At 42.5% G+C, this 25,046-nt stretch overlaps 4 protein-coding genes across 6 annotated transcripts; 3 read left to right on the forward strand and 1 right to left on the reverse strand.

The window, feature by feature from the left end:
• Window positions 1-1,429: 1,429 nt before the first annotated feature.
• On the forward strand, window positions 1,430-16,103 carry tbk1 (TANK-binding kinase 1). 3 transcript variants are annotated; one of them, XM_085435998.1, is made up of 21 exons: window positions 1,430-1,497; window positions 2,782-2,888; window positions 3,819-3,959; window positions 5,164-5,293; window positions 5,498-5,679; window positions 5,815-5,975; window positions 6,057-6,167; window positions 6,301-6,480; window positions 6,563-6,759; window positions 6,872-6,930; window positions 7,455-7,546; window positions 7,638-7,739; window positions 8,992-9,070; window positions 11,530-11,651; window positions 11,734-11,810; window positions 12,734-12,773; window positions 12,861-12,962; window positions 13,040-13,136; window positions 13,281-13,381; window positions 13,469-13,540; window positions 14,875-16,103. In XM_085435998.1, the coding sequence occupies exons 2-21, from the start codon at window positions 2,802-2,804 to the stop codon at window positions 14,912-14,914; spliced, it is 2,172 nt and encodes a 723-aa protein (XP_085292124.1). In that variant the 5' UTR covers window positions 1,430-1,497; window positions 2,782-2,801; the 3' UTR covers window positions 14,915-16,103. The 3 variants fall into 3 exon arrangements, with proteins under 3 accessions (XP_085292124.1, XP_085292126.1, XP_085292125.1); XM_085436000.1 differs by having other exon boundaries at window positions 1,431-1,497; window positions 2,764-2,888; XM_085435999.1 differs by lacking the exon at window positions 1,430-1,497 and adding an exon at window positions 1,504-1,629.
• A 1,560-nt stretch (window positions 16,104-17,663) lies between these two features.
• On the forward strand, window positions 17,664-18,797 carry LOC146689282 (uncharacterized). The gene is made up of 2 exons (XM_085437585.1): window positions 17,664-17,973; window positions 18,316-18,797. Exons 1-2 carry the CDS (start codon window positions 17,664-17,666, stop codon window positions 18,795-18,797), a joined length of 792 nt encoding a protein of 263 aa, XP_085293711.1.
• A 4,164-nt stretch (window positions 18,798-22,961) lies between these two features.
• On the reverse strand, window positions 22,962-23,590 carry LOC146689283 (histone H2A-like). The gene has a single exon (XM_085436030.1). The coding sequence runs from the start codon at window positions 23,539-23,541 to the stop codon at window positions 23,155-23,157; it is 387 nt and encodes a 128-aa protein (XP_085292156.1). The 5' UTR covers window positions 23,542-23,590; the 3' UTR covers window positions 22,962-23,154.
• Window positions 23,591-23,832: 242 nt separating this feature from the next.
• LOC146689284 (histone H3) lies at window positions 23,833-24,448 on the forward strand. Its single transcript, XM_085436026.1, has one exon. The coding sequence runs from the start codon at window positions 23,885-23,887 to the stop codon at window positions 24,293-24,295; it is 411 nt and encodes a 136-aa protein (XP_085292152.1). The 5' UTR covers window positions 23,833-23,884; the 3' UTR covers window positions 24,296-24,448.
• Window positions 24,449-25,046: the final 598 nt, after the last annotated feature.

The following is a 25,046-nucleotide window of genomic DNA, read 5'->3' on the forward strand; positions in this document are numbered from 1 at the left end:
ATTGAAAAATCTGAAAAAAAATCGAGACCCTTGGAAAGTTTCATTTCATTTGCTTTAACACAGCGAAAATGGTTGGAAAAAGTGAAGTGGCCACAAATGGCCACCACAGAGCCCAGAGGGTTAAGAGTGTTTAAGAGACTTGAGGGAGTGAGATAAACAAATACACGTAACTACAAAAGAAAAAAATGGGAGAGAATAAGAGGGGTTTAGCTTCGTGAAACTTTTTTCAAATGCAGCTTTATTAAAAAATGTTTGAACATTTTGTGGCTTCACACAATACTTCTAGGTTTTCAGCCATTTTTCATTATTTTCAAATGCTTTCATTCCGTCTGCACAGGAAAAATAATCTGATGATAATTACTTTTGTGAGTCTAATTTTCCAGAATGGAAGCAAAACAGCATTTATGTTTATGCCACAGTTTAACACAGTTAAGCAAACTTTTCAGAACTGCTTTGAAAGTATTCACATGAGCCCTATCCCTCCACAGAGATCTACCCTCCAGCTGTTAGAGGTCCCAGCTGTCTGTGAAAAATTGGATCAACTGCAGCGTCGCCATGGCAGCCACCCTCACATGAGTGATGGCTGCTCAGTCCTGCAGTGAAATCAACTGTTAGAGGTTTAATGTGTGTGAGACATTAAGTCCAACATAAGCACTTCTTTGACCAAACTGCCTTCACCAGCTCAGAATAAAATCTAAACACTATATTTATTTACCACTGCATTTACATTTAGTTCATGTTACTTAAAAGTCCCGCAAGAAGGGCTGAAAATCCCTGTTAATCCCTATTAAGAAAATTGCTACAAGAGATTATTAGGCAACCATTTATTTTCAAACATGTTTCATTACTATGATGCTAATGTTAATAATGTAATAAGCATAAGAAATTAATAATGCTCTCGCACACATTTAATAATATGTTAATAGTATTCTATATTAATATTAAATATATTTGAGAGTTAATATATATTAAGAATCCAAGAAATACTTGTTTTTTAATAATACCGATTTTGTGATATTGTAATTAATATAAAGTACTTTTCTTCCAAATACAAATATTGGTCCAAAAAAAGAAATCTGTGATTATTTTATTTGCAAATAACCGGATGTACAAACCTTTGCGTCACAGCTGTATGTTATAAATAAATCCAGATCGATTTGTATTTCTTCCACTTCCTATGGGCTCAAAGGAAGTGATACATACAAATCTTTTTTACACACACACAAATTCTTTTTACACATACAAATCTTTTTTATGCTCACACAAATTCTTTTTACACACACAAATTCTTTTTACACATACAAATCCTGATTTACAAGTACAAAACTGATATACAAGTACAAAATATTTATGATCACAATTTGAGGCCATACTTATCCTATCGGTATTACGGTAGGATCAGGCCACACCCCTACATATGTTGGGTTCTCTGATTAGATTACTGCTGTCACGTGACCCGACAATAGCGGAAGAAGAAGGCTCGACCGCAGAGCGAAGGTAAGGAAATAAACAAAATAAAGACGGGTCGTTTTAACGGGGAAAACTCCCGGTAGTGTTTTTACTTCCCGCACGTATACAGAGCCTGGGGCTCGCTGCTGACGGACCCGGTGTTCGGGCTCGGTTTGGACGGTAGGTTTACTCAAGTGACGCGGTTTTTTTGGTCGTTCCGGTTCGTGTCGACAGAAAGAAAAAATAAGACACGAACAGATCAAACAGATACCGGATCGATAACCAGCCCAGAGGAGCTCGTGCGGCACGGGGTCAGCAGGTAACCTGAAGTGTGATGGCCCGCAGGTGGAAGCGTTCAGCTGTGTTCGTGTTTAACCGGAAACCGTAAACAGTAAACAGAAACAAAGGTTAAAGACGTCATCGTTTGTCCGGTAACGACCCAAAGTCGGCTGAATAACCTTCATGTTGCGCGCACTTCTACCTTTTTCTTGTTTCAGGCCTCAAACGGGAATTTCCAGGCAGCTGCCGTGACGTCACGACGCAACCGGTGACGCAGCGAAAAAACATTTTTTAAACTTTTATTTTTTTAATATATATTAAGTGGCGGGAGTTTTCCAACCAGGTGCTTTTTATTTATTGATTGATTTATTACTGATATGTACAGCAGTTTAACACTATCACTTTATCAGTTATTGATTAGTTGTTTCTGCTGAATATTGATGTATTGTTTTTGCTCTTTATCGATTAGCTGTTTGTGGACTCTACACCACAGCCAGCTAATGGATGCATCTTAGAAACAACTGATCAATATAACAGCTGAACAGTGTAGATCAGAAATACCTGACCCATACAAACCACAAATAACAATCAATGGATGCCACAAATTCAGATCAGTATACACCAAAATGCCCAATCTGTATCGATGATTTGTTCACTACTGTTTAGTACTGATGACCTGATTGTTGATTTATCAATATAAATCAGACACAGCCAGAGTCTCTAGTGTGTATAAACTGGCTGGTTATGCTGTATATTGATGAATACTGATTGACAGGCCCTTAATTTTTTAAAGTAAGACTAACATGCTTCTAAGAGAAAATAAACTCTAAGAAATGCCTCAGATTTTCAAAGTAAAGGCCCTCAGTTAGGGTTTAAGTTACTAGATTTTCAAAATAGAAATCTGCTTCTTACTGTATCAGTAACAACTGCTGTCTCCTTTTTAGCTAATCTATTTACCTCCAAGTGTTTTAGCAGTAAACTCGACTGATTGGGTTGTGTTGTGTATTAATCGTTGTTTCCCTTGATGTTGATTAGTTTGTGCTGTGTCTGCAGGATCACCCGCAGCCTTCAGGATGCAGAGCACCGCCAACTACCTGTGGCTGATCTCAGACCTGCTCGGTCAGGGAGCGACGGCAAATGTTTACCGTGGACGGCACAAGGTATTTTGCCATGCCAGCCGCGAATTGTTTTTCTCTCTGGAAATACAGAAACACTCCGTGAAGATATCAAGATATTTTTATTCTGGTTTTGATCCCTTCTGTTTATGAAGAAGTGAACTGTTTCAAAGTCTTTCAGCAATATTTGAGTTCAGAACTGATGGTAGACAGCAGATAGATATTGAGTGTTTCCCCTGATTGCAAAGGGGAAACATTCAGGTACGCTTACAGTTTATGGTTTAACATGTCAGAGTGAGAGGCTCATATGTTATTTTCACCTTCTCAAACCTAAAGATGTCACCTGGACACATTCCAGAAAGCAGGTTTAACAAATTCTAAACCTGAACTCTGAGTTTCGGTTCTACAAAAGCCAATCAGAGTTTGTTTTTGTCCTGAGTCACAAAATCCACAATTATCCATTATTATCCACAGTTAACGAATAACAAGTTAACATTAGTTTCTTGTTTGTAAAGCCGTGAAAGCTTTCATATGAGCTTCGATTCCGACTGAAAAAGAGCCAGGCAGCTACTTCTGCATGAGGGGCGGAGTCATTGACTTCATAGTCTGTTACCCTGGTAACATCATCTTGGGGTGAACAAACTCAGTCTTTAGTAAAACCTGCGTTATTGATCTTCACGCTGATGTTGATCTCATTTATTTGTTCCAGGTTGAATTCATTCATAAAAATGTTGTTACTGTGCAGAAAAGTTTCTCCTTTTCAGATCTGAATAATTAAATCTGATGTCGGGTTGAGTTTCGTGTCTGAGCTCAGCTTGTGCTTTAAACCCTTCACGCTGCCTTCAGCCTGCAGACTACGCTGAGGGCAAATTTCTCCCAGAATATTTATGGTCCTTCTGAGTTTCACCTCTTTTAAGAACAGGATTTATTTAAAAAGTGATGATTCTTGAGTGTAATGTACACGTCTGTGTGTAGAAAACCGGCGACCTATACGCTGTCAAGGTGTTCAACAACCTGAGTTTTCTGCGGCCGCTCGATGTCCAGATGAGAGAGTTCGAGGTGCTGAAGAAACTCAACCACAAGAACATCGTGAAGCTGTTCGCTGTGGAGGAGGAGGTCAGTAACTTCATGTTTTATGTTTAACTTCATGTCTTACTGAGAATATTTAGTCCTAGCAAGTGAAAGATCCCTGATTTGATCCCAGGAGGAAACGGGAATCTTCCAGAAATAACATGTTAGGTTAGCTAGGGCTGTTGCACATCTGGGCCCAGATGTGGCCCAGATGTGCAACTGCTGGCCCACATTCGGGCCTGGCTGTTGTTGTTGATTCAGGTCGAGTCTACATGCTTTAACGCAGCTTCAGGTTCATCTTATATGAGCCAGATGTCAGGTATGTCGCAACTTTTTGGCCACATCTGGCTCACACAATACCTGTGAGTCCCATAACTGAGCTGAAAGGCCCAAAAGTGTCTGAATGATGTGAGGCCGTGATAAAGAGCTCAGCTCCACTCTGCCAGACAGAAACCTCTGAAGGTTTGACCCACGACTCATACTCACTGTGAAAAAGAACCCGTCAGACAAATGAAGCCGAGCACAAGGATGAGGTATTGCCACTGTATCCTTGTGCTCGGCTTCATTTATTTGTTCAGCTGTCTAAGTTTACAGAGTTTATTCAGCTGTAAATGTGAACAATATTCAGCAGAATTTGGGAGTGTTACCTGCTCTTCATAGTTAAGTTATATTTAATTTAAAAAAGCAGAAAATATTATTTTCATTTTTCATGTTGTTGATCTTCAAAACCTTGAAAGCTGCCACTAAAGATTCCCATCATCATAAAATTGGTTTATAGCCCAAAACAAGAAGGAATATTTCCTCTAATGTAAGAGGAGGAAAACAAGATGGAACCTAAAAAACAGAAACAAGAGTGAAGTCCTAAATATTTAAATTGAAGACAAAAGTATAACATTTTTAATGCCATAAATCTGACAACAACATTCAGATTTCGCATTTTTTAGTTTTTAATGTAAAGATTCAAATTTCGTGGTTATTAAAAGAGTTTTGCAGATGTTTGTTTCAGTAACTAAAACAAGTAATTTTTAGCCCTGAATTAGCCTGTCGGGCGCTTCTACCTCCTGACTCTCAGCTCCAGCTTTAGTTTCAGCTTTTAGGCTCAGTTTATGTGGTTCTTCAAAGTGATTTCAAACTAAACTAACATGTAAAAATTGACCAAAGCTGAAATTATATTTTGTAGCTGAGAAATAATGTTGACATCTTTAAGGAGAGTAAAAACATCCTTCTAACGTCCTCCTCCTCCTCTCAGTCCAACACCCGTCACAAGGTCCTGGTGATGGAGTACTGTCCCTGCGGGAGTCTCTACACTGTCTTGGAGGAGTCGTCCAATGCGTATGGACTCCCCGAGGACGAGTTCCTCATTGTTCTCCATGATGTTGGTGAGGGACACATTTAACTGTGACACTCTGCATTGGTTCCAGCTGATCAGGTTCTTTTAAATGTGAAATCTTGCTCTGTGAAGTTTGAGCAGTTAAAAGGAAATCAAACACGAGTGATCAGTCTTCTCTTTAAATGTGGAAAGAAATGCATATAAATGGTTCAATATGGCGACTGAAACTGATTGGTTGTTGTGTCCCCTTCAGTGGCAGGTATGAACCACCTGAGAGAGTACGGCATCGTTCACCGGGACATCAAACCGGGAAACATCATGAGGGTGATCGGAGAGGACGGACGCTCCGTCTACAAGCTGACCGACTTTGGAGCAGCGAGAGAGCTGGAGGACGACGAGCAGTTTGTGTCTCTGTATGGCACTGAGGAGTACCTGGTCAGCAAAACAAACACACGCAGTGAACAGGAACTGTAGATAAAGGATGGCAGCATACACAAACATGCCAGTTAGTGATGTCACAGCTGGTGCAGCTGCTGCTGAGTAACTCTTCTTCATATGTCTCTTATGCAGCACCCTGACATGTACGAGCGCGCTGTGCTGAGAAAAGACCACCAGAAGAAGTATGGAGCCACGGTGGACCTGTGGAGCATCGGCGTCACGTTCTACCACGCCGCTACCGGCAGCCTTCCCTTCAGACCGTTCGAAGGGCCGCGCAGGAACAAAGAAGTCATGTGAGATCTAGCTGTGACCTTTGACGATTCTGACACGAATTGAACTGAGCTGAAACTTACCCAGCTGTTTGTCTGCCTCAGGTATAAAATCATCACAGAAAAGCCGTCCGGGACGATCTCTGGCCATCAGAAGTGTGAGAACGGGAAGATCGAGTGGAGCACAGAGATGCCGGTGTCCTGCAGCCTGTCAAAGTATGAGACCCTCACATACCCTGATCATCACGCTCATGAACAAACATGTTGAGGGATATATGTGTGGAAATGTCTCGGCCTGTTGTTTCCTTCATGGTCACACACACAGATCATGTCTCTGGTTTTGTTTCAGGGGTCTTCAGAGCCTCCTGACCCCAGTTCTCGCCAACATCCTGGAGGCCGATCAGGAGAAATGTTGGGGCTTCGATCAGTTCTTCGCTGAGACCAACGACATCCTGCACCGAACCGTCGTTTATGTCTTCAGCCTGCAGCAGGCCACACTGCACCACGTCTACATCCATGAGTACAACACGTAAGCCTTGAGTGCCCGTGCACCTGCTTTCTCAAACAGTCTGCACGGTGTCTGAAAGCTGCTGTTCTTCATGTGCCCACAGGGCAGCGCTGTTCCAGGAACTGTTGTGCCGCAGGACCAGCATCCCTCTGCATAATCAGGAGCTGCTCTACGAGGGCCGCCGCCTCGTCCTCGACGCCAACCGCCAGGCCAAGACTTTCCCCAAGACCTCCAGAGAAAATCCCATCATGCTCGTCAGCCGTGAGTCCGTCGCCACCGTGGGACTCATCTTTGAAGATCGTATGCACTTCCTTTTTTTTCTTCTGTCATGTTTAATAAAACCAGAATTGATGTGATGGGTTTTGTGATGGGATATGTTGGTTAGAAACTGGACTTGATTTTGTTTTCACAGCCAGTCCTCCTAAAGTTCAGCCCCGCTATGACCTCGACCTGGACGCCAGCTACGCAAAGGTACTGAACTCACATCATCTTAGCTGTGAATCTGATTGGCCCTGGAAAAACATAGTAAAACATTGCTAGTTTATACGGCCTGTTCAATTACAGGAGCTTAGGTGTGTCAGCATAAGAAATCAGGACCACTTCAGGATGAACTCTAACCCATTAATCTTTCTCTAATTCACTCATCTGGTGACTTTTAAGAAAAAAGTTTATTTTGAACTCTTACAAACAGATTTACAGAGTTACAAAGACTGAACTACACAGAATAATTCTGAACTATTTTTAAATAGATAGATAAATAGAGACTAGAAATGATTGCAAAGGGACTCTAAAAATAACTTATAGATCACCCCAAGACAGCTGGGTTAGGCTCCAGCCTCCCCCCCGTGACCCTGAAAAGGATAAGCGGAAGAGGATGGATGGGTACAAACTACCACAAAAAAACTTGAAGCTTTTTGCAGAGGGACCACCGTGAGCCAGTCTTTTTTTCCTTCAGTCCCTCGATGCTCGCTGACCTTCCTCTTCCTGTTGTTCAGACTTTTGCAGGAGATGTCGGCCATTTGTGGAAAACTTCAGAGTCTCTGCTGCTTTATCAGGAGCTGGTGCGGAAAGGAGTTCGAGGTTTAATGTAAGTTCACGTCACAAAAATCTTCTCAGATGTGGAGCTCAGTTGGTTTTCTCATGTGATGTCATTTTTCTTTGTGTATTTATTTGTGCAGTGAGCTGATGAAGGAGGACTACAATGAGATTATGCGCAAGAAGTTGGAGGTTTTCCATCTGTGTAACTTCTGCACACAGATGTTGGAGAAGACCGAGCAGCTGTGAGTGAGGCCGTTAACCCGCACACTGCTCCTACAGATGCATCACAAACGAACAAAGCCAGCGCCTGACCCTTAGATTAGCGAGATCGATGGCCTCAGTTCTAACTTATATAGATCCTAATGTCAAAACCGCTGCAGTGAACAACCGGCCCAAAGAGCCGCTTGCAGAGACTAGAAACAACGAGACTTGGAACTATCACCAAGTAGCACAAAGACTCATGTAGTTACTACCAAAACACTTGACATTAATTAAAAAAAAAAAAAAAAAATATATATATATATATATATATATATATATATATATATTAGGGGTGGGTTTTTATAATCGATTCATCGATTAAAATCGATTCTGGCTTGGATAACGTAAAATTGGCCGACATATCCTCAGCATAACCATGTATAATATCCACAAAACTTAAAAAGTGGTTATACACACACAATACGGTAATATTATGTTGAAGCACAGTACGTATCACTCCGCGAGGCTCCGGCCTACAATAGCTGTAAAGCTCCGACAATCCATCAAGCAGTGTGAGTTTGTAGCTTAGCAAAGTTGGACTAAAACATTTGACAGATTTTCGAGCGCCGTGTACATAAAATCGTTTCGAGGTCGGTAAACAAACAACCAGAATTCATACATAAGGCACACGGGATTATAAGGGGAGCTGTCCAAGTGTGCCGTATTTTCCAAAAAACACTGTAATAACGACGGCCCGCTAGCATGCTCTACCAAAAATAGTGCTTTGTTGTGTATCTGAGGGACGAAAGCTAAACCAGTTCCACACCACTGAAGTTGCAGCATTTTTACAAACCAATTCTGTTTCATCCGTTTGATTCAACGATCCGCTTTCGCCCTTCTCATTCTCCATCGCCATCATACTTTTTCTGCCATGTGCGTACAAAAACAAAGGCACTGCGCATGTGTGTTTTACCCATATTCTAAAGCGATATTTCATTTTCTTATCGTTGCCAAACATTATACCGGTGTTACCATGAACGGTATGATATGGCCCAGCCCTAGTCTCAAGTTGTTTTTCCACCAACCTCGCATTTCTGTTTAACACTGACTTTGTGAATTTGTTCAATGTAAGCAACTCTCTTAGATGGTCACAGTTCTTTAGATCTGTTTTTCATAATTCAGCCTTCATTAACTGTTAAAAGTGAAATGTAATGCAGTGTTTGAATAATAATAATTTCCAGAGTGTAATCCTGAAAGTTTTGTTAATAACGTGATGCTCTCGCCGTGCTTCAGGTTCGAGGTGCTGATGCAGGCCAACATGCTGTCGTCAGAATACGACGAGATCTCAGACATGCACAAGAAAGTTCTCAGAGTGAGTGCTGGCGCTCTTTTCCTGTCTCTGTGCATCACATTTGTTATTCAGACATCTTTCTAACATGCTGCAGTTCTTTGTCTCTCAGACTCTCCAGATTTTTATCAGCTTGGTTCTTAAAACCTCTGAACGAGCTGAAACTCATAAATCCTCTTTTTTAATTTTATTGTAACCTGACAGTAATAATCTGAGAGAACAGCCACACTGAACTCTTGGTGGTGACTCTGATTTTGAGTTTGAGAATTGAAGAAACTTTAAATATTTTGCCCTTCATAAAAATATATCCCGTCAAAATTATGCAAGTTAGAAATATGAACATGCTGCCAAAAACCCCAGAAAAAATAAATGAAAGCATACACAAGGTTCGAGCCGCATGTAGACAGAGCTGGGTATTGCTTCAGGAAAGGAACTAATAAACTGTGCGGGCCATTCAGTGTCGTACTTTCCCTTGAGTGTATCATTACACTGCAGCTCCATCTGAATCTGCACAGGTGCAGTTCAGCAAAGTCCGCTGACTTGGTTCAGCATTACTTGGCAACAGGGAAAGTGAGGCAGGTTGCACTGGTGCATTTGTGACAGTGTCACTTGAAATGCCTTCACAGCATCATACATGCCATGTCCATGAACTGACAGATTTCCTTGCTGAGCTCAAAAACTATTGAGAATTTTTATCCCATCTCAGCCAACGGACCTCTGTATGATGAGGAATGTCGGCAAACTCTGAATCTATTTCCCACATAAAAGACTGAAATTGACGGTGATTTAATCTTTTAGCTCAGATAAAATTTATGGTTTGCGTTACGGTGATCATTACATGCTCCATTTTTAGTACTTTACCACACAGCCTTTCCTGGTGTGTGATGCAGTGATATGCTGTTAACTCATCGGTACAGTTCTCCTCCTGCATCTTTACTCTCATCCTGCCGACTAGTCCACTTTTTTCACCGCACAACACCTGCGCTCCATCTGTTGTAAGTCCAACAAGTTTGTCCCAGGGCAGTTTCATGTCGGCTACACTTTGACATACGTTTTAAAAAATGTCTTTCCCTGTCGTTGTCCCGTGCATCGATTTAATGTTCAATATTTCCTCTCCACGGATGAAGATGGCCAGCTGCGCAATGTCCACAGCAAGAGAGTATGCAACAAAGTTTTTGCTTCTTTCACACAACTATGTTCTTAAATCCGTGGCCATCTCACAAACCCGATCAGCAATCGTATTTCTGCTCAGGCTCACATTTGCCAAACTCTGCGTTTTGTCTGGACACAAGATGTCGCACAGGTTCATCATGCAGCTCTTCAGAGTGGTACCGGGCTGATTTGACTGTCTCCTCTGCTACAATACACAGCTTCACTTTGTGATTTTGCTGTGGTGAAAAAAGTCTGCTGAAATGTCAGATTCTTCTTTAGCTCTTCTACTTTCTGTAGTTTCTGCTCTGCATTTAGGTTTTTCAGCTTATCCTGACATTTTGTCTCGTAGTGCCGTCTTAAATTAATTTGCTTAATTGGGGCGACCGTGGCTCAGGGGGTTGGGAAGTGTATCTGTAACCGGAAGGTCGCCGGTTCGATCCCCAGGCTCTCTGGTCATTGTGTCCTTGGGCAAGACACTTTACCCTACCGCCTACTGGTGTTGGCCAGAGGGGCCGATGGCGCTATGGCAGCCTCGCTTCTGTCAGTCTGCCCCAGGGCAGCTGTGGCTACAACCGTAGCTTGCCTCCACCAGTGTATGAATGTGAGAGTGAATGAATAGTGGAATTGTAAAGCGCTTTGGGTGCCTTGAAAAGCGCTATATAAATCCAATCCATTATTATTATTATTAATTACAGCCACATTAGCTCCACTAATAAGACACACGGGTTTACCAGCAATGTCTGTAAACATATATTCAGTCACCCACTGGCGCTGAAAGGCTCTGTTTTCAGAATCAACTTTTCTCTCCACCATTGTGCGCGGCTAACTTCGCAATAACAGAAGTTTGACTTGATTGACGCGGGAATGTTCCCAGTTAGCCTAGCCTTCAGTGAGGAGGCTGCAGCGCTGCATTATGGGATCTGTAGTTTGTATATTATTAGCGCCTCATATTGCTGGGCCATGCATAACAATAATAGTACATCTATATAAAATGATCTCACGGGCCGGATATAAATGTACGCCGGGCCGGATGTGGCCCGCGGGCCTTGACTTTGACACATGTGGTTTAAAAGGTCAAACTTAACAGCTGAGTAGGACTATAAGAAAAGTGCTTAGTAGTTTTGTGACTCTCAGAAACACTTGAGTTAAGAATTTTTGGTCACGTGCTCACTTTAAAAACCTCCAGTATCACCATACATATGATATCATTAGAGTCTGAGGTTGTCTGTTAATTATGGTGCAGTCGTCTAACTGTGCCTCATTTCTTTCAACTGTTTTTAAAATGTTGGTGATTTTTCTTTGTTTCGTCCTGACGTAATGTTTCTGTGCAGATCTCCGGCTCTCTGGAGCCCATCGAACGTACAACACAAGACGTCAAGAGTAAATTTCTGCCTGGAGGCCTTCTGACCGACACTTGGACGCAGCAAGTTGGGACGCACCCTGAGGACAGGAAGTAAGTTTGAAAGAACAGGAAATAATAATGCAAAAGTGATGTGTGGTGATGCAGTGCGTGACGCTGGGCTTTTTCTCTGCAGTGTGGAGAAGATCAAAGTGCTGCTGGACGCCATCACCGCCATCTACCAGCAGTTCAAGAAGGACAAAGCAGAGAGACGTGAGTTCACAAACACGGCTGCAGATTCAGCTGTTTATCTGTGGAGGAAGAGTCATCGTTAAATCAGGTTTCATTTAGAACCAGCTTCACCTACAGTCTGCATCAGGATCAAAACTTCTGTTGGTCTAAGGAGATTTATTGATGAGGCTCAGAAACAGAAAGCCTGCACACAGTTAGCTTCACGGCTGGTCCAACAGCACATGTATTTGTAGGAGTTTCCTTTTCAGAGCACCTAATAATTCTGGAAGATTATTTAAAGAAAACATAAAAACATGATTTACTAAGTTTTACAGCACACACTTTACTGCAGATTGTACCATATCAGCAGCTTTTATTTCATGCCTGATGTTGCTATGTGGCTGTTCATTTCTTCACAATTTGCACAATACCTGTGGTGTACTGCAAGGCTCAATTTTGGGTTCCATTTTATTTTCTATTTATTTGCTTGTGTCTTCCATTGCTATGCAGATGACACTCACATTTACCTTCACAACCTCGCTGCTGTATTAAACTTTTAAAATGTCAGATGTTACGAAATATTCTGCACCTGCATAACAGAAAATCAGAAATCATTTCTATTTCTTTCTTGAACAAAACACACAAACTGAAACAAAAGTGATCCTCCATCAGTCGAAGTTTAAGATGTGGGATATGTGCAGCTCTCCTTTGTTGTCATTGTTGAGCTGTTCTTTTCCATTTACTGACAGCACACTTAGTCTTCTGTTTAATAAAAGCTTTTGTTTGCTGTTGAGGTTTACCAACAGTTATGATGACACGACACTGTCACGCTGTGCTTAAAGCAAATGAACTGAAGGTTTTAGTTAATTTAAGCCAATTTTAAAATCTTTTAAACCGAGAGCATGTCGCTGTCACAGGAGTAAAAGTGAAACTTTAAATGGTTTGGTTTCATTTCTTCTGTTCAGGTCTGCCGTACAACGAGGAGCAGATCCACAAGTTTGACAAGTAAGTTCCGGTACTGTCAGCTATGTGGATGTCCTCCGTCAGGCTCCGCCTTCTTTCTGATGCCATGTTTTTGTTTCTCTCCTACAGACAGAAGTTGGTCCTTCACGCGAGTAAGGCCAGGACTCTGTTCACAGACGAGTGCGCAATGAAGTACCGTCTTTTCATCTCCAAGAGCGAGGAGTGGATGAGGTAATGACAGGCAAGCGGGCAGCTGGGTCGTGACCCGAGCTCCTCTCGGCTTGAGTGTTGACGTTTTGCTTTTTCAGGAAAGTTCATCATGTGAGGAAGCAGCTGCTAAACCTGTCCAGTCAGCTGATCAGCATCGAGAAGGAGGTGACCATGCTGATGGAGAGAGCCATCAAGGTAAACATTAAAGCGATTTCAGGTGCTGGGCGGCTGACGCACACGAAATCTGTCATCATAACTAAGCACATTCGTTTACGGCCAAGTTTCCCAGAATGAAGTCTGGAAGTGACAGAAATACGTGTCTGTTTGTTTGTCTTCCAGCTGCAGGAACAGCTGCCACAGAAAGTTCTTCCTCTGGTGTCCAGTGGCATGAAGCCTCAGGCCTACCTGAGCCAGAACACGCTGGTGGAGATGACTCTGGGGTTTGTTTGTTTCCTCTCTATTGTCGCATCGTGTTGAGTTCCATCTGAAGCAGCCGTGAGTGCTGACTCAGTGCTTCTGTGTTTCAGGATGAAGAAGCTGAAGGAGGAGATGGAGGGAGTGGTCAAAGAGTTGGCAGAAAACAACCATTTCTTAGAGAGGTCAGACTTTTCTGTTTTTAATTTAAGACTACGGTAAATCAGCTGCAGGTTCTGTTTCTATTGTTTGATTTAAAATGTAAAAAGTACGCAGACCGCTCGGAAACAGACGCAGGTTCGATGTTTATGGTTCTGAATTTATTGACTGAATGTTTTCTCTAAACCAGGGATATCAAATTTATTTTACACCGTAGCCCACATACAGCCCAGTCTGAGCCGAACCAGTGATATCTTAATATAAGATAAAGAAGTGCAGTGCAGACTGTCCTACAGTTATAAATCTGTCAGTTCTCAAAACAAAAAGACATTAAATTCCATTTAATGTCTTTTGTATTTGTTTATTTATTTTTATTGTGAACCCAATATAAAATCTGTAACTTTCTGTAATTTGTTTACCTGTTACTTAATTATTTCAATGTAGTATGAATGACCATTGAGGAGTTCCTCACCATCAGCAAAAGCTGTAAAACTAAAATAAAGTTAAAGTCCAAATTTCATGCCCTCCTTTGTATTTCCGAAGTCATGCAGTAGGCTAGTTGGAGTCTTTGGTCGGCCGATTCTGGCCCCAGGGCCTTATGCTTGACATAACTTTGATTTCTGTTTAATCAGCTCATGTAAAATTTAGACCTAAAAGATGCTTATGAGCGTGCCTCTGAATAATATGGACCAGTGCCAACTCCCTAACAAAACAATAAGGACAAAAAATGAGCTGATCAGTGACCCCTAAAATACAGTAAAGTTTATTCTAAAAGAATTTGATTTTTAAAATCAAGTTGTCACACTTAGTACTACCAGTAATACCAGTATTCTAATGGTCGTCAAACCACAAATTTATTGATACATACTGAAGTGTCAACACTCATGATTAGGGTCTTTTATGAGGGAAAAGTGAACATTATACAGATTATACATTATCCTCCTAAAGTTCCATTAAAATTAGATAATTATAATGTTAGTACATTTAATGAAGCAAATAAAAATGTTACCTTCAACTAAAACAGTTTCAAATGTGGCCAACTTATTTTTTTTCTGCATTTTAAAGTTCAGCAGGTTTCTACTTCATATTTTCAGAGCTGAAAAACACAAAAGTTCAGTTTAAAAACAGCAACCAAACCCACAGGAAGTACAGAGGTGGGGGTCATTTTGACCTGGATTTATGAACACTGACACTGAACACGTGAACACTTTCTTAGAAACAGAATAAAAATATTTTTGTTTGCCTGAGCCAGCTTCTGAAAACCTGCCTTCAGCTTCTTGTTTGACTTTCTTTTATTTTAACTTTAGTGTGATTATTTTGGCACAAATGTGACTCTGTCTGGCCTGTATCACCTCTGCAGGTTTGGCACTCTGACACTGGATGGGGGCCTGAGAGGATGAGTGGAGTCGAGTGTCGCTGCAGTTTGTACATATTCTGTGTGTTTACTGTGTAAATAACGTCGGACTGTTGAAGACAAAGCTTTTTGTATGAGTCTCTGGAAACTCTGGCTCAATTGCTTCAGTCGCTTTAAAAGAAAAAGATCGGAGAGGTTTTCAGCTAAGGATCGGCAAAAGAATGCAGAGCAGCTTCATCCAATCACATCGCAAAGAGACCCTGAAACACCTTTGAGTATTTAGGCGGACACAGCCGGGAACAACAGGTTTAGGGAGGGTTTATGTCACGTTTGGAGTCAAATACTTTCGGCTGCAGGTGTTATTGGAAATGATGAATGGATTAAAGATCACCACAGGTGTGTTTACGTTGTTCTGTAGTTTTTCACCTGAAGTGGAATATTTAAGAGAACAGTTTTAATGGATTAAATGTTAATGGTTTAATGGGTAAAAAAATAAATAAAACAAACGTTAACTTCAATGTCTAAAGAGTATTTACTGGACCTTTCAGCAACAGGCTCTGATTAATCTGATTTTACTCTGTAAAAACTTTAAAGCATGAGCAGAGTTTGAGATGCTTTGATATAGAAGTTTTAGGTTCTAATTAATATCAGGTAGAAAACATTTAAATCTCTGACTGATGATTCAGATGAAGCTGTTTCCTGCTCTTTGGGGCAAATTAGGCTAACATTATATAGAGTATATTATGGAGTATTTAATATTTTTCCAGCTGGATTAAGGAACATTTAAGGGTTTGAATCTGTGGAAAAATACAAAATGGCATTAAGTTTGCAATTAAAACAATTTTTAAAGTGTTAACTTCTGAAATGTTCAACTTGATCTGAGTTTTTTAGAGGATTGTGTATTAAATTAGTTTTTTTTTCCTTTGTTAAGTGTCATCAAATGTATTTATTTCCCTCTAAGTTGCATTAAAGTACTGTATTTATGGGGAAAGCTGGTGTCCTTTTAAAGGCACTGAATTTTATCGGACTGTGGATTGAACAGAATATTTCTGATTAATGATTATTTTTTTTCTCATATGTTAGTCTCTCTTTGTCATACCTCTATCCTTCAGCTGGTCGTCCTTTTCGCTATCTTTGTTTTATTTCTTGTCCATGATTAAAACGCCAAGTGACTGTTTAAATGACCTGTAAATACGCCATTCAATCAATCAATAAATAAACTGATCAGGCATGAAGCTGTGTCAGCGTGACCTGTTGAACAGTTTCAGATTAAAAGAGTTGTTTCACACAAACTGCTCCAAAAAAGTGTTCGAGGGCAACCTGATCACAGCTCACCAGACCTCCTTCATGTGGTGGATTCTGTTTATCATTAATGACTTTACAACCTTCAAAGTAAAGATACTAAAAACATGCTGCTCTGATCTCCACCCAACAGCAGGTTTTCAGTTATTAAATACAAGACTGAAGGCAGAGACCCACAAACACGCAGCAGCACGAGGTGGATGCAGTACAGGCCTGAAGAGGAGGAAACACGTGATGCCTATGGTTTCTAGACTTCAGGCAGATCCTGATTGCAGATATTAAAATGTGAGACTGTATAAATGTCTGCAATTCCTAGACAGTTAAAGCAACACTTGTTTTGAAGCCTAAACTAAACGTGAAAGTTTACACCTCAAACACATCTCCATAGTTTAATTCAAAACCCACTGAGGTGGTGTACCGAAGCAAAGCTGCAAAAGAGCTGTCTTTATCCAGAAACACATAGTCCTCCCTGTAAGAATGAAGCTTAAAATAATAAAGAAATAATGTCAGTCCCTGTTAAACTTTCCAAGCTTTAAAACATTGTTTTAATTACAAAAGGATTATTAGTTATTATTTATTTTAAGCTTGTGCTAATGTTTTTGTTGAGTATTGCAGCATCGACAGCGATCAACTCGAAGGAAAATGACGACGGAGGCAAAAATGTCCTTAATATTTTGTGAACTTTATTCCTCATCAACACGCGGCAAAACTTTTCTCATGGGTGCCATTTTCGTTGTGGTATACTTTTTTTTTTTCTTAGGGGCGTGATGACGCAGCATCCGTGCTCTTACAATGAAACAGTGCCTCCTTGTGGTGGCAACTAAAATACTGTCTCTGTTAAACCACAGTAACCATAATGCAGTTAAACACTGTACAACATAAATACACACAATGAATATCTTAACTCAGTTGTTCTCCTGGCTGAAGTTTGGTCCTTTACAGCATCCTGCCATGCGATTACATTTGTTCCTGACCACCGAGAACACTCACGTTAACTTTTATCGAGTGGAAAAAAGTTAGCTTGTTTATATTATGCTAACATAGCTGTGTCGCTAGCGGTCATGTAGCACATCATTATATACCAGCTAGCCAAACTTCAGTAACCCTACAAACATCACTGCTGTTTAGTTTTCTGTCTTCATTTATGTTGGAAGTGATAACAGAGCTGTACGTTTTAATTTGTTTCCAAAACCCCGCAGTCAGGACATGCTATATTGTATTTAGATAGAAGCTAGCGAGCTAACTTTCTGCTAACTTCTAACTCCATTAAATATCACAAATTCCGTTTTCATGGATGCCTGGATGTTAAACTCAATTGTTACACCTGGTAGAGCAGAACGCTGATCATTTTATTAAAGATGAAAGACTTTAGACAGTTTTTCAAGTCTCAGTAATGCCATAGTGATGTTTGATATATGGACCTGTCAGACTTTACGACCGGATAAAGGGGCATCTCTGCAGTACACTGTATAACGTTCTTTTCACAAACCAAGATGGCCAGAACGAAGCAAACTGCCCGTAAATCCACCAGAGGAAAGGCTCCCAGGAAGCAGCTCGCCACCAAAGCTGCACGTAAGAGCGCGCCGGCCACTGGCGATGTGAAGAAGCCTCACCGCTACAGGCCCGGTACCGTGGCTCTGAGGGAGATCCGCCGTTACCAGAAATCAACCGAGGTGCTCATCCGCAAGCTGCCCTTCCAGCACCTGGTCCGTGAGATCGCGCAGGACTTCAATACAGACTTGCGCTTCCAGATGGCACCTTTAGCATTTGCCTATACTGCCTATGCCACAGTCAGGCTCTGCTGTGTCCTTCGCATCCAGCTTTTCTAGCTATGACCAAAGAGGAATTTCCATCAAAGTTATCTTCAATCTGATTCCTAATTTGTTGGCTCTGTAGCCACCTTTCCCTTTCTATCTGCCTTTATATAATCCAACTATTGTAGTAAGTGCTGTGCATAAGATGGATGAGTTGTACAGGAAGTAGGTAGGAATGATTTCTTGTGGTGTTCAGAGGTGAATTTTGGTAATCTCAGTCTCTCACTAAACTCCTATGACTGGTCAGCACATGATGGAGTTGGTCGGAGGTATTGTGCAGCATTTTACTTATCTTAGACAAAAATCTGTGTTTACATTTTACATTTTTCAGTTGGCGGAAGAAAGCAGAATCCTCTTGAACGGCTGGAGGATTCCAAGCCCAAGAAAGTTGACCCCAGCGTGGGCGAGCTGATTGTGAAAACCGTGGCCGCTTCCAAGGAGCGCAGCGGTGTGTCCGCAGCTGCTCTCAAGAAGGCTCTGGGTGCCGGAGGCTACGATGTGTACAAGAACAAGGCCCGTGTCAAGACTGCCATCGAGAGCCTGGTGGCGAAGGGCACTCTGGTGCAGACCAAGGGCACCAGGGCCTCCAGATCCTTCAAGATGAACAAGAAGGCTACTGAGAGCAAAGCCAAGAAACCCGCAAAGAAAGCCGCTCCCAAAGCCAAGAAGCCTGCCGCGGCCAAAGCCAAGAAACCGGCAGCAGCTGCCAAAAAGCCCAAGAAGGCAGTAGCAGCCAAGAAGCCCACAGACGCTAAGAAGTTGCCCAAGAAGGCCAAGAAGCCCGCAGCAGCGGCCACAGCAGCCACGAAGTAGTGAGCTGCCACCACTCTCACACAACAACGGCTCTTCTCAGAGCCACCACAGCAACACACAAGAGCCCCTTCCTCACACTCACCACCAGCGGCGGACTGGCCATCTGTGGATTCTGGAGAATCACAGAATGGCCGGTACTCCAGGAAGGCCGGCGGGCCAGCCCACCACTCTCCACGCATGCTTTCAACACCTACTGTATTTTCACGACCATAAGATGCACCGTACTAAAAGGCGCAGTCTCAGTTATGTGTGCCATTACTGTATTTAACACACACATGAGGCGCACCTGATTATAGGGCTCATACAAGTATGCGTGTTTAAAAATAAAACGGGAGCAAAACTGAGTTTGGTACTCACATTTTTATTACCGGTAATTGTCATCAATCAAACCCATCGAAGTCCTCATCCTCTGTGTCTGAATTGAACAGCTGTGCTAAATCTCCATTAAACATGCCAGGTTCACTTTCTTCACTGTCAGAGTCACTTTCCGTGCGGCTCCTCGGAAATGATGCCGGCTTTTGCGAAAGCTCGAACAACAGTGCCAGCAGACATGTTAGCCCAAGCATCTACAATCCATTCGCAAATTGTGGCGTAAATCGCCCGGCGCTGCCTTCCACTCTTAGTGAAACTGTGGTCCCCATCGGTCATCCATCGCTCCCACGCCGCTCGCAGCCTTACTTTGAACGGGCGGTTCACACCGATGTCCAGCGGCTGGAGTTCCTTTGTCAGGCCTCCCGGAATGACAGCAAGCTCACAGTTCATTTGTTTCACTTGTTTTTTCACATTATGCGTGCCCATCTCACAGCCAGAGTCACAGATCAACAGCGATGGTGATGCGTGGAAAAAACCACCTGGTCTCCTTACATACACCTCCCTCAGCCAGTCTTTCATCATTTCCTCATCCATCCAGCCTTTTTCATTTGCCTTAATGATGATTCCTGCTGGAAACTTCTCTTTAGGCAAAGTCTTTCTCTTAAAAATCACCATAGGCGGCAGTTTCTGTCCATTAGCATGGCAGCCAAGCACAACAGTAAAAGAAGACTTTTCGTGCCCCGTTGTGCTTATCGCTACCGTGCTGGTCCCCTTCTTCTCCACAGTGTGACTCACCGGGATGTCGAAAGTGAACGGCACCTCGTCCATGTTAGTGATGTGGCTGGGCTGGATGTGTTTGTCGGCGATGTGTTTGCTGCAGTAGGAGCGGAAGATGGCCAGCTTTTCATTACCGGTATAATCCGCTGGAAGTTGCTGCGCTACCGTAGTCCTGGTCCGGATGGAAAAATGGCAGCGTTTCATGAAACGAAAGCACCAAGACGGACCTCCTCGGAAATGTTCAATTTTCATTTCTTCTGCTAGCGAAACCGCTTTTAGTCGAATGGTGACCGTCGAAACGCTTCTCCCACTCGTTCTTTGCTCGATGATCCACCGCTCGAGTCTTTCCTCCAACTCGGGCCACCTCGCCTTATGTCCGCGGAAACTCAGCTGCGTTTTCTTGACCTGCCGGAGCTTGTTTTCCAGCTTCCTCCACTTGCGAACCATCGATTCATTAATCTTAAATTCTCTCGCGGCTGCTCGATTTCCATGTTCCTCCGCGTAGCTGATGGCCTTCAGTTTAAACTGTGCTTCATAAGCGTGTCTCTTTGCCATTTTCAGGGGTGTTAAAACAACGATGTTCCACATAATGCATATGTGCGATTGTCCGGTATATACGATCAACGCCCACACTTCACCCTTTAGCGTTCTCGTGGTGTTCTCTACTACGTCCTCCTTACAACACACAGGGCGCACTGCACTATAGGGCGCCCCGCACTTTTTAAAGAAAATCTAAGGCTTTTATGTGCGCCTTATAGTTGCGAAAATACGGTATTTTTTTCCCCACTGCACCTCTAAGTTGGATGCCAGCTGCATTGGCTGTGGCCGCCAGGCAAGGAGTAGAAGAAGTGGAGTAGGAGGCAAAGACGATGGAAAGAAACGATGCAAAACGCAGCTGCAAGTAAAAAAAAGGAAAGAAACTTGCAGTCTGAGTTAAAGTGTCTCAGTGGCCACGGCTTAAAATGTCTGCACTTGAAGAGTACAAGGTCAGGATGGTAGGGGTTGGCTGTGATGATGACGAAGAAGAGAACACAGATGTACTAAACAAACAGTGCAAATCTTGTAAGGAATGCCCAGTCTGTTGTTATCAGATTCTGAAACGATACAACCTCTTCACAGATGCTTATCATATTCTTGGCTGGGGATACAGGTACCTTCTTACTCTGCCTGTGACACAGGTAGCATGTAAGAGAAGTTTCTCTGTTCTCAAACACATAAAAAGTAGAATAAGAAGCACACAGTCACAAGAACACCTGGAAGCATTCATGCTTATGACTACAGAGAAAGACATCCTCATCTCCCTTGACAATGACTTGATCATAGACAGAGTTGCAGAAAAAACCGACCTCTTGAAGAAAATACGTATCCCCCAACATTGAGTAAGGTGAGTATTCAAGTTAACCTGCATACTAAAACCTCTTTACTTTATTTACCATAACTCATACAGTACTATGTGTTGTGTGTTTCCAATAACCATTTTGTATTGGTTCAGCCAGAGGGACTGCAGTATGTTGAGACCTCCATTACTATGTGAGTATTCAAGTTAATCTAGAATAATATACTTTTAATACAACATCTAGTCAACATCAGCACTGTTGCTATAATTTTGATGTTAACTCAATATTTACAACCATACCTTCATAGTACAAGACATCACACCACTTCTTGTTTTACTATGAGACACTATCATACAAGAAATACACCTTTAAAAGTTATCACCTACATTTTAAAATATTCTATTAAAAAACAACAAATATGACAGAAAATATTACATTTATAGATGCATGTTATTATCTATATATGAGATATGTTTCACTTATATTTTTATTTTTTGTAAGCCTACACTGGCTGTTTTAGTGGAAGTACAATGTATAGTTTATTGATACCTAGCCAATATAATCCACTTGAAATGCTTTACTCAACAACCTTACCTGACTAAATCTAGGCCAGCTGAATTGATATTCGGTGATTTTAAGGACACACATTTTACTCCAAGCTGAACCCAGACAGCTATTTATTTTACCATGTATTTATTTCATTACTAATTTCATAACCAATTTGATTCATGTACATTTGAACAAATTGAGTTCTGTAGGGTTAAGGATGCGAGGAAACCCATTATTTCAAAAATATAGTGTTGAGGTTTACTTCTTCTTGACCTCACCGATCCTTTTGATATCCCAGCTGAAGAAGAGTCCGCGGCTGCCCTGTGTCCCCCTCAGTAGTTTTCCACTAATTCTATTGTTGTGGGGGTTGTCCTCTCCCCAGGCTAGTAACTGTAACTCTCATTTTACAAAAGGCAGACCCCCACTGTCAATAAATTCTTTCCTCCATACAGAGACACGCCAAAGTTTATAGATAAACCTACTGATTTGGCACGTTAGAGGTCAGGGTTCAGCAACTCAATGTCCTTCTTGAGAGCTTTAAGGTCGCATGAAATGCTTCGAGCACACAAATCCACTATTGTCCTTAAAACAGGGGTTGACAAAGTCATTCTAACAAAATCAACACTTACGAATCATTTTCTGTTCCTCTGATCTCCAGCTGCCCCCTATTATCTAAGCAAACCTAAGTACATTGTATTGTAATCATTGTTTTATTGTACTCACAATAGACACAGACTTTGCAAAATGTCCCAAATTCAGCAGAAGTGCTGAACATGTTGCAAACAGCTCCACATTTTCCTCCCTCTGTACCTGGATAGTTCCTGCAGCACCAAAGAACTCCACCTGTCCCGCTCCTCATCATGTTCTGCGTTATGATTTACTATTGCATTTGTGTTTCCATGAGCTTAAAATCTGCTTTTATTATCAAGCGAGTGAACCATGATGCATGTTTACAGTCATAGTTAGGATATCACTAATGATTAGCTTCAAATTGACCTCAAATTATTAAGCTATAGGAGCACACTGAGGTTGAACAAGGCACAGGCCTTAATCACGCAGTGAGAGACACTGCAAATTTCTTTTAGTTTTATTTTGGGATGTAATGTTAAAATTTGAGCTTTAACTTTTTATTCTTGCCTGATGACAATAAAGCAAACTGACAGTTTCAATTAAAAATGTAGTTTTTAAGGTGCACTTGAGTCCCTTACTGTGAAAGATGGCATGAGTTAATATACATTTCAAAATAAATAAAGGTGCATGTCTGCTAAATTTCCAAGTACACAAGTTGTTAATAACGCATCAAGAAGGAAGTTTGCGCAGAGAGAAGTGTGTGGCTCTTAAAAGAGCCTTTGTTTTTTTTGTTGAAACTGAGCGCTTTGCGTTTACTTGGCCTTGGCGGGCTTCTCGGTCTTCTTGGGCAGCAGCACAGCCTGGATGTTGGGCAGCACACCACCTTGAGCGATGGTGACTCCCCCCAGGAGCTTGTTAAGCTCTTCGTCGTTGCGCACAGCCAGCTGCAGGTGACGTGGGATGATGCGAGTCTTCTTGTTGTCGCGGGCCGCGTTGCCAGCCAGCTCCAGGATCTCAGCGGTCAGGTACTCGAGCACAGCTGCCAGGTAAACAGGCGCACCGGCTCCCACACGCTCCGCATAGTTGCCTTTGCGCAGCAGTCTGTGGACACGACCCACGGGGAACTGAAGCCCGGCACGAGATGAACGAGTCTTGGCCTTAGCTCTGGCTTTGCCTCCAGTCTTTCCGCGTCCACTCATTTTGACAGGTTCTTCTTTTCGTAGTATCAACACTCAAAAGAAATGTGGCCTGATCGGCTCAAAGCCTCGCTTATATTCCCGCAGAGCGCGCGCAGCTTCGTCACGCACCAATCGCAGAGAGGCTTGCGGCAGCGCGCAATTTCAATGCACTTTTCTCCAATGAGCAGCACACACCGAGGCGGGGCGGTGCTCCTCTGAACGGTGCTGAGCACCACGTGGAGCCCCTCACCAATCACGAGCCGGAGCGGCACCGCGTCACAGCCAGGCACACACTTTAAGAGCAGCGAGTCTTCTGTTTGCTACAAAATCTGCTCGTATCACAGAAGAAGAAAAGTGAGAAACAATGGCAAGAACCAAGCAGACCGCTCGCAAGTCTACTGGCGGCAAAGCCCCCAGGAAGCAGCTCGCCACCAAGGCTGCCCGTAAGAGCGCCCCGGCCACCGGAGGCGTCAAGAAGCCTCACCGTTACAGGCCCGGTACCGTGGCTCTGCGCGAGATCCGCCGTTACCAGAAATCCACCGAGCTGCTCATCCGCAAGCTGCCCTTCCAGCGCCTGGTCCGCGAGATCGCTCAGGACTTCAAGACCGACTTACGCTTCCAGAGCTCTGCCGTTATGGCTCTGCAGGAGGCCAGTGAGGCTTACCTGGTCGGTCTCTTCGAGGACACAAACCTGTGCGCCATCCACGCCAAGCGGGTCACCATCATGCCCAAAGACATCCAGCTGGCTCGCCGCATCCGCGGAGAGAGAGCTTAAGCTACTCGCTCACCTACAAACAACGGCTCTTTTCAGAGCCACCTCCCTCCCACCAAGAGCTCGCTTCTTTCTTACTATTACATCAATATTATAGTCACACTTTAATCTTCATGCTCTTTCTATACCAGAAACTACAGTCGGCATGAACGTGGAAATCACTGACTTCAGTTACAAAAATGAAGCTTTTTTTATTTTTGTATGATACCTGATTTATATGAAATATGGCTGAAGTAAACTAAAGTCTAAAATTCTTAGTCATTTGTTTAATAGTAATTTGACATTATATAATTCACATATAAAACTATGAATTGTAATTTTAAATGGTTTAAAAGCATGTAGAACAGCATATGTAGGCAAGTATATTTCTCCTCTTTTTATCAAGAAGCAAAGACAAAAGCAGGGCAGTGTTCGGTGGTTGAATCATCCGTCCCCACCAATGCCAAACCTACACCCACGCCAGGATCGTCCCCGCTACCTGCAGCTGGCCATCCGCAACGACGAAGAGCTGAACAAGCTGCTGGGCTGAGTGACAATTGCTCAGGGTGGTGTGCTGCCCAACATCCAGGCCAAGAAGACTGAGAAAGCTAAATAAAATCCCGCGACTGTCCTCAACCAACTACACTTGCTTAAAGTAATTAAACTAAATCTTTAATCCATAGGTGTCAAACTCATATTCACACTAGAACTGAAGTGGGACAGCCCTGTTACGGTAGTCTCAGTGTGTGCAACACATTTAGCTGTTTTACTACAT

The sequence above is a fragment of the Copadichromis virginalis genome, linkage group LG17 (genome assembly GCF_057382275.1).
Source record: "Copadichromis virginalis isolate Kocher_CV1m ecotype Utaka linkage group LG17, C_Virginalis_male_GT1.1, whole genome shotgun sequence".
NCBI lineage: Eukaryota > Metazoa > Chordata > Actinopteri > Cichliformes > Cichlidae > Copadichromis > Copadichromis virginalis.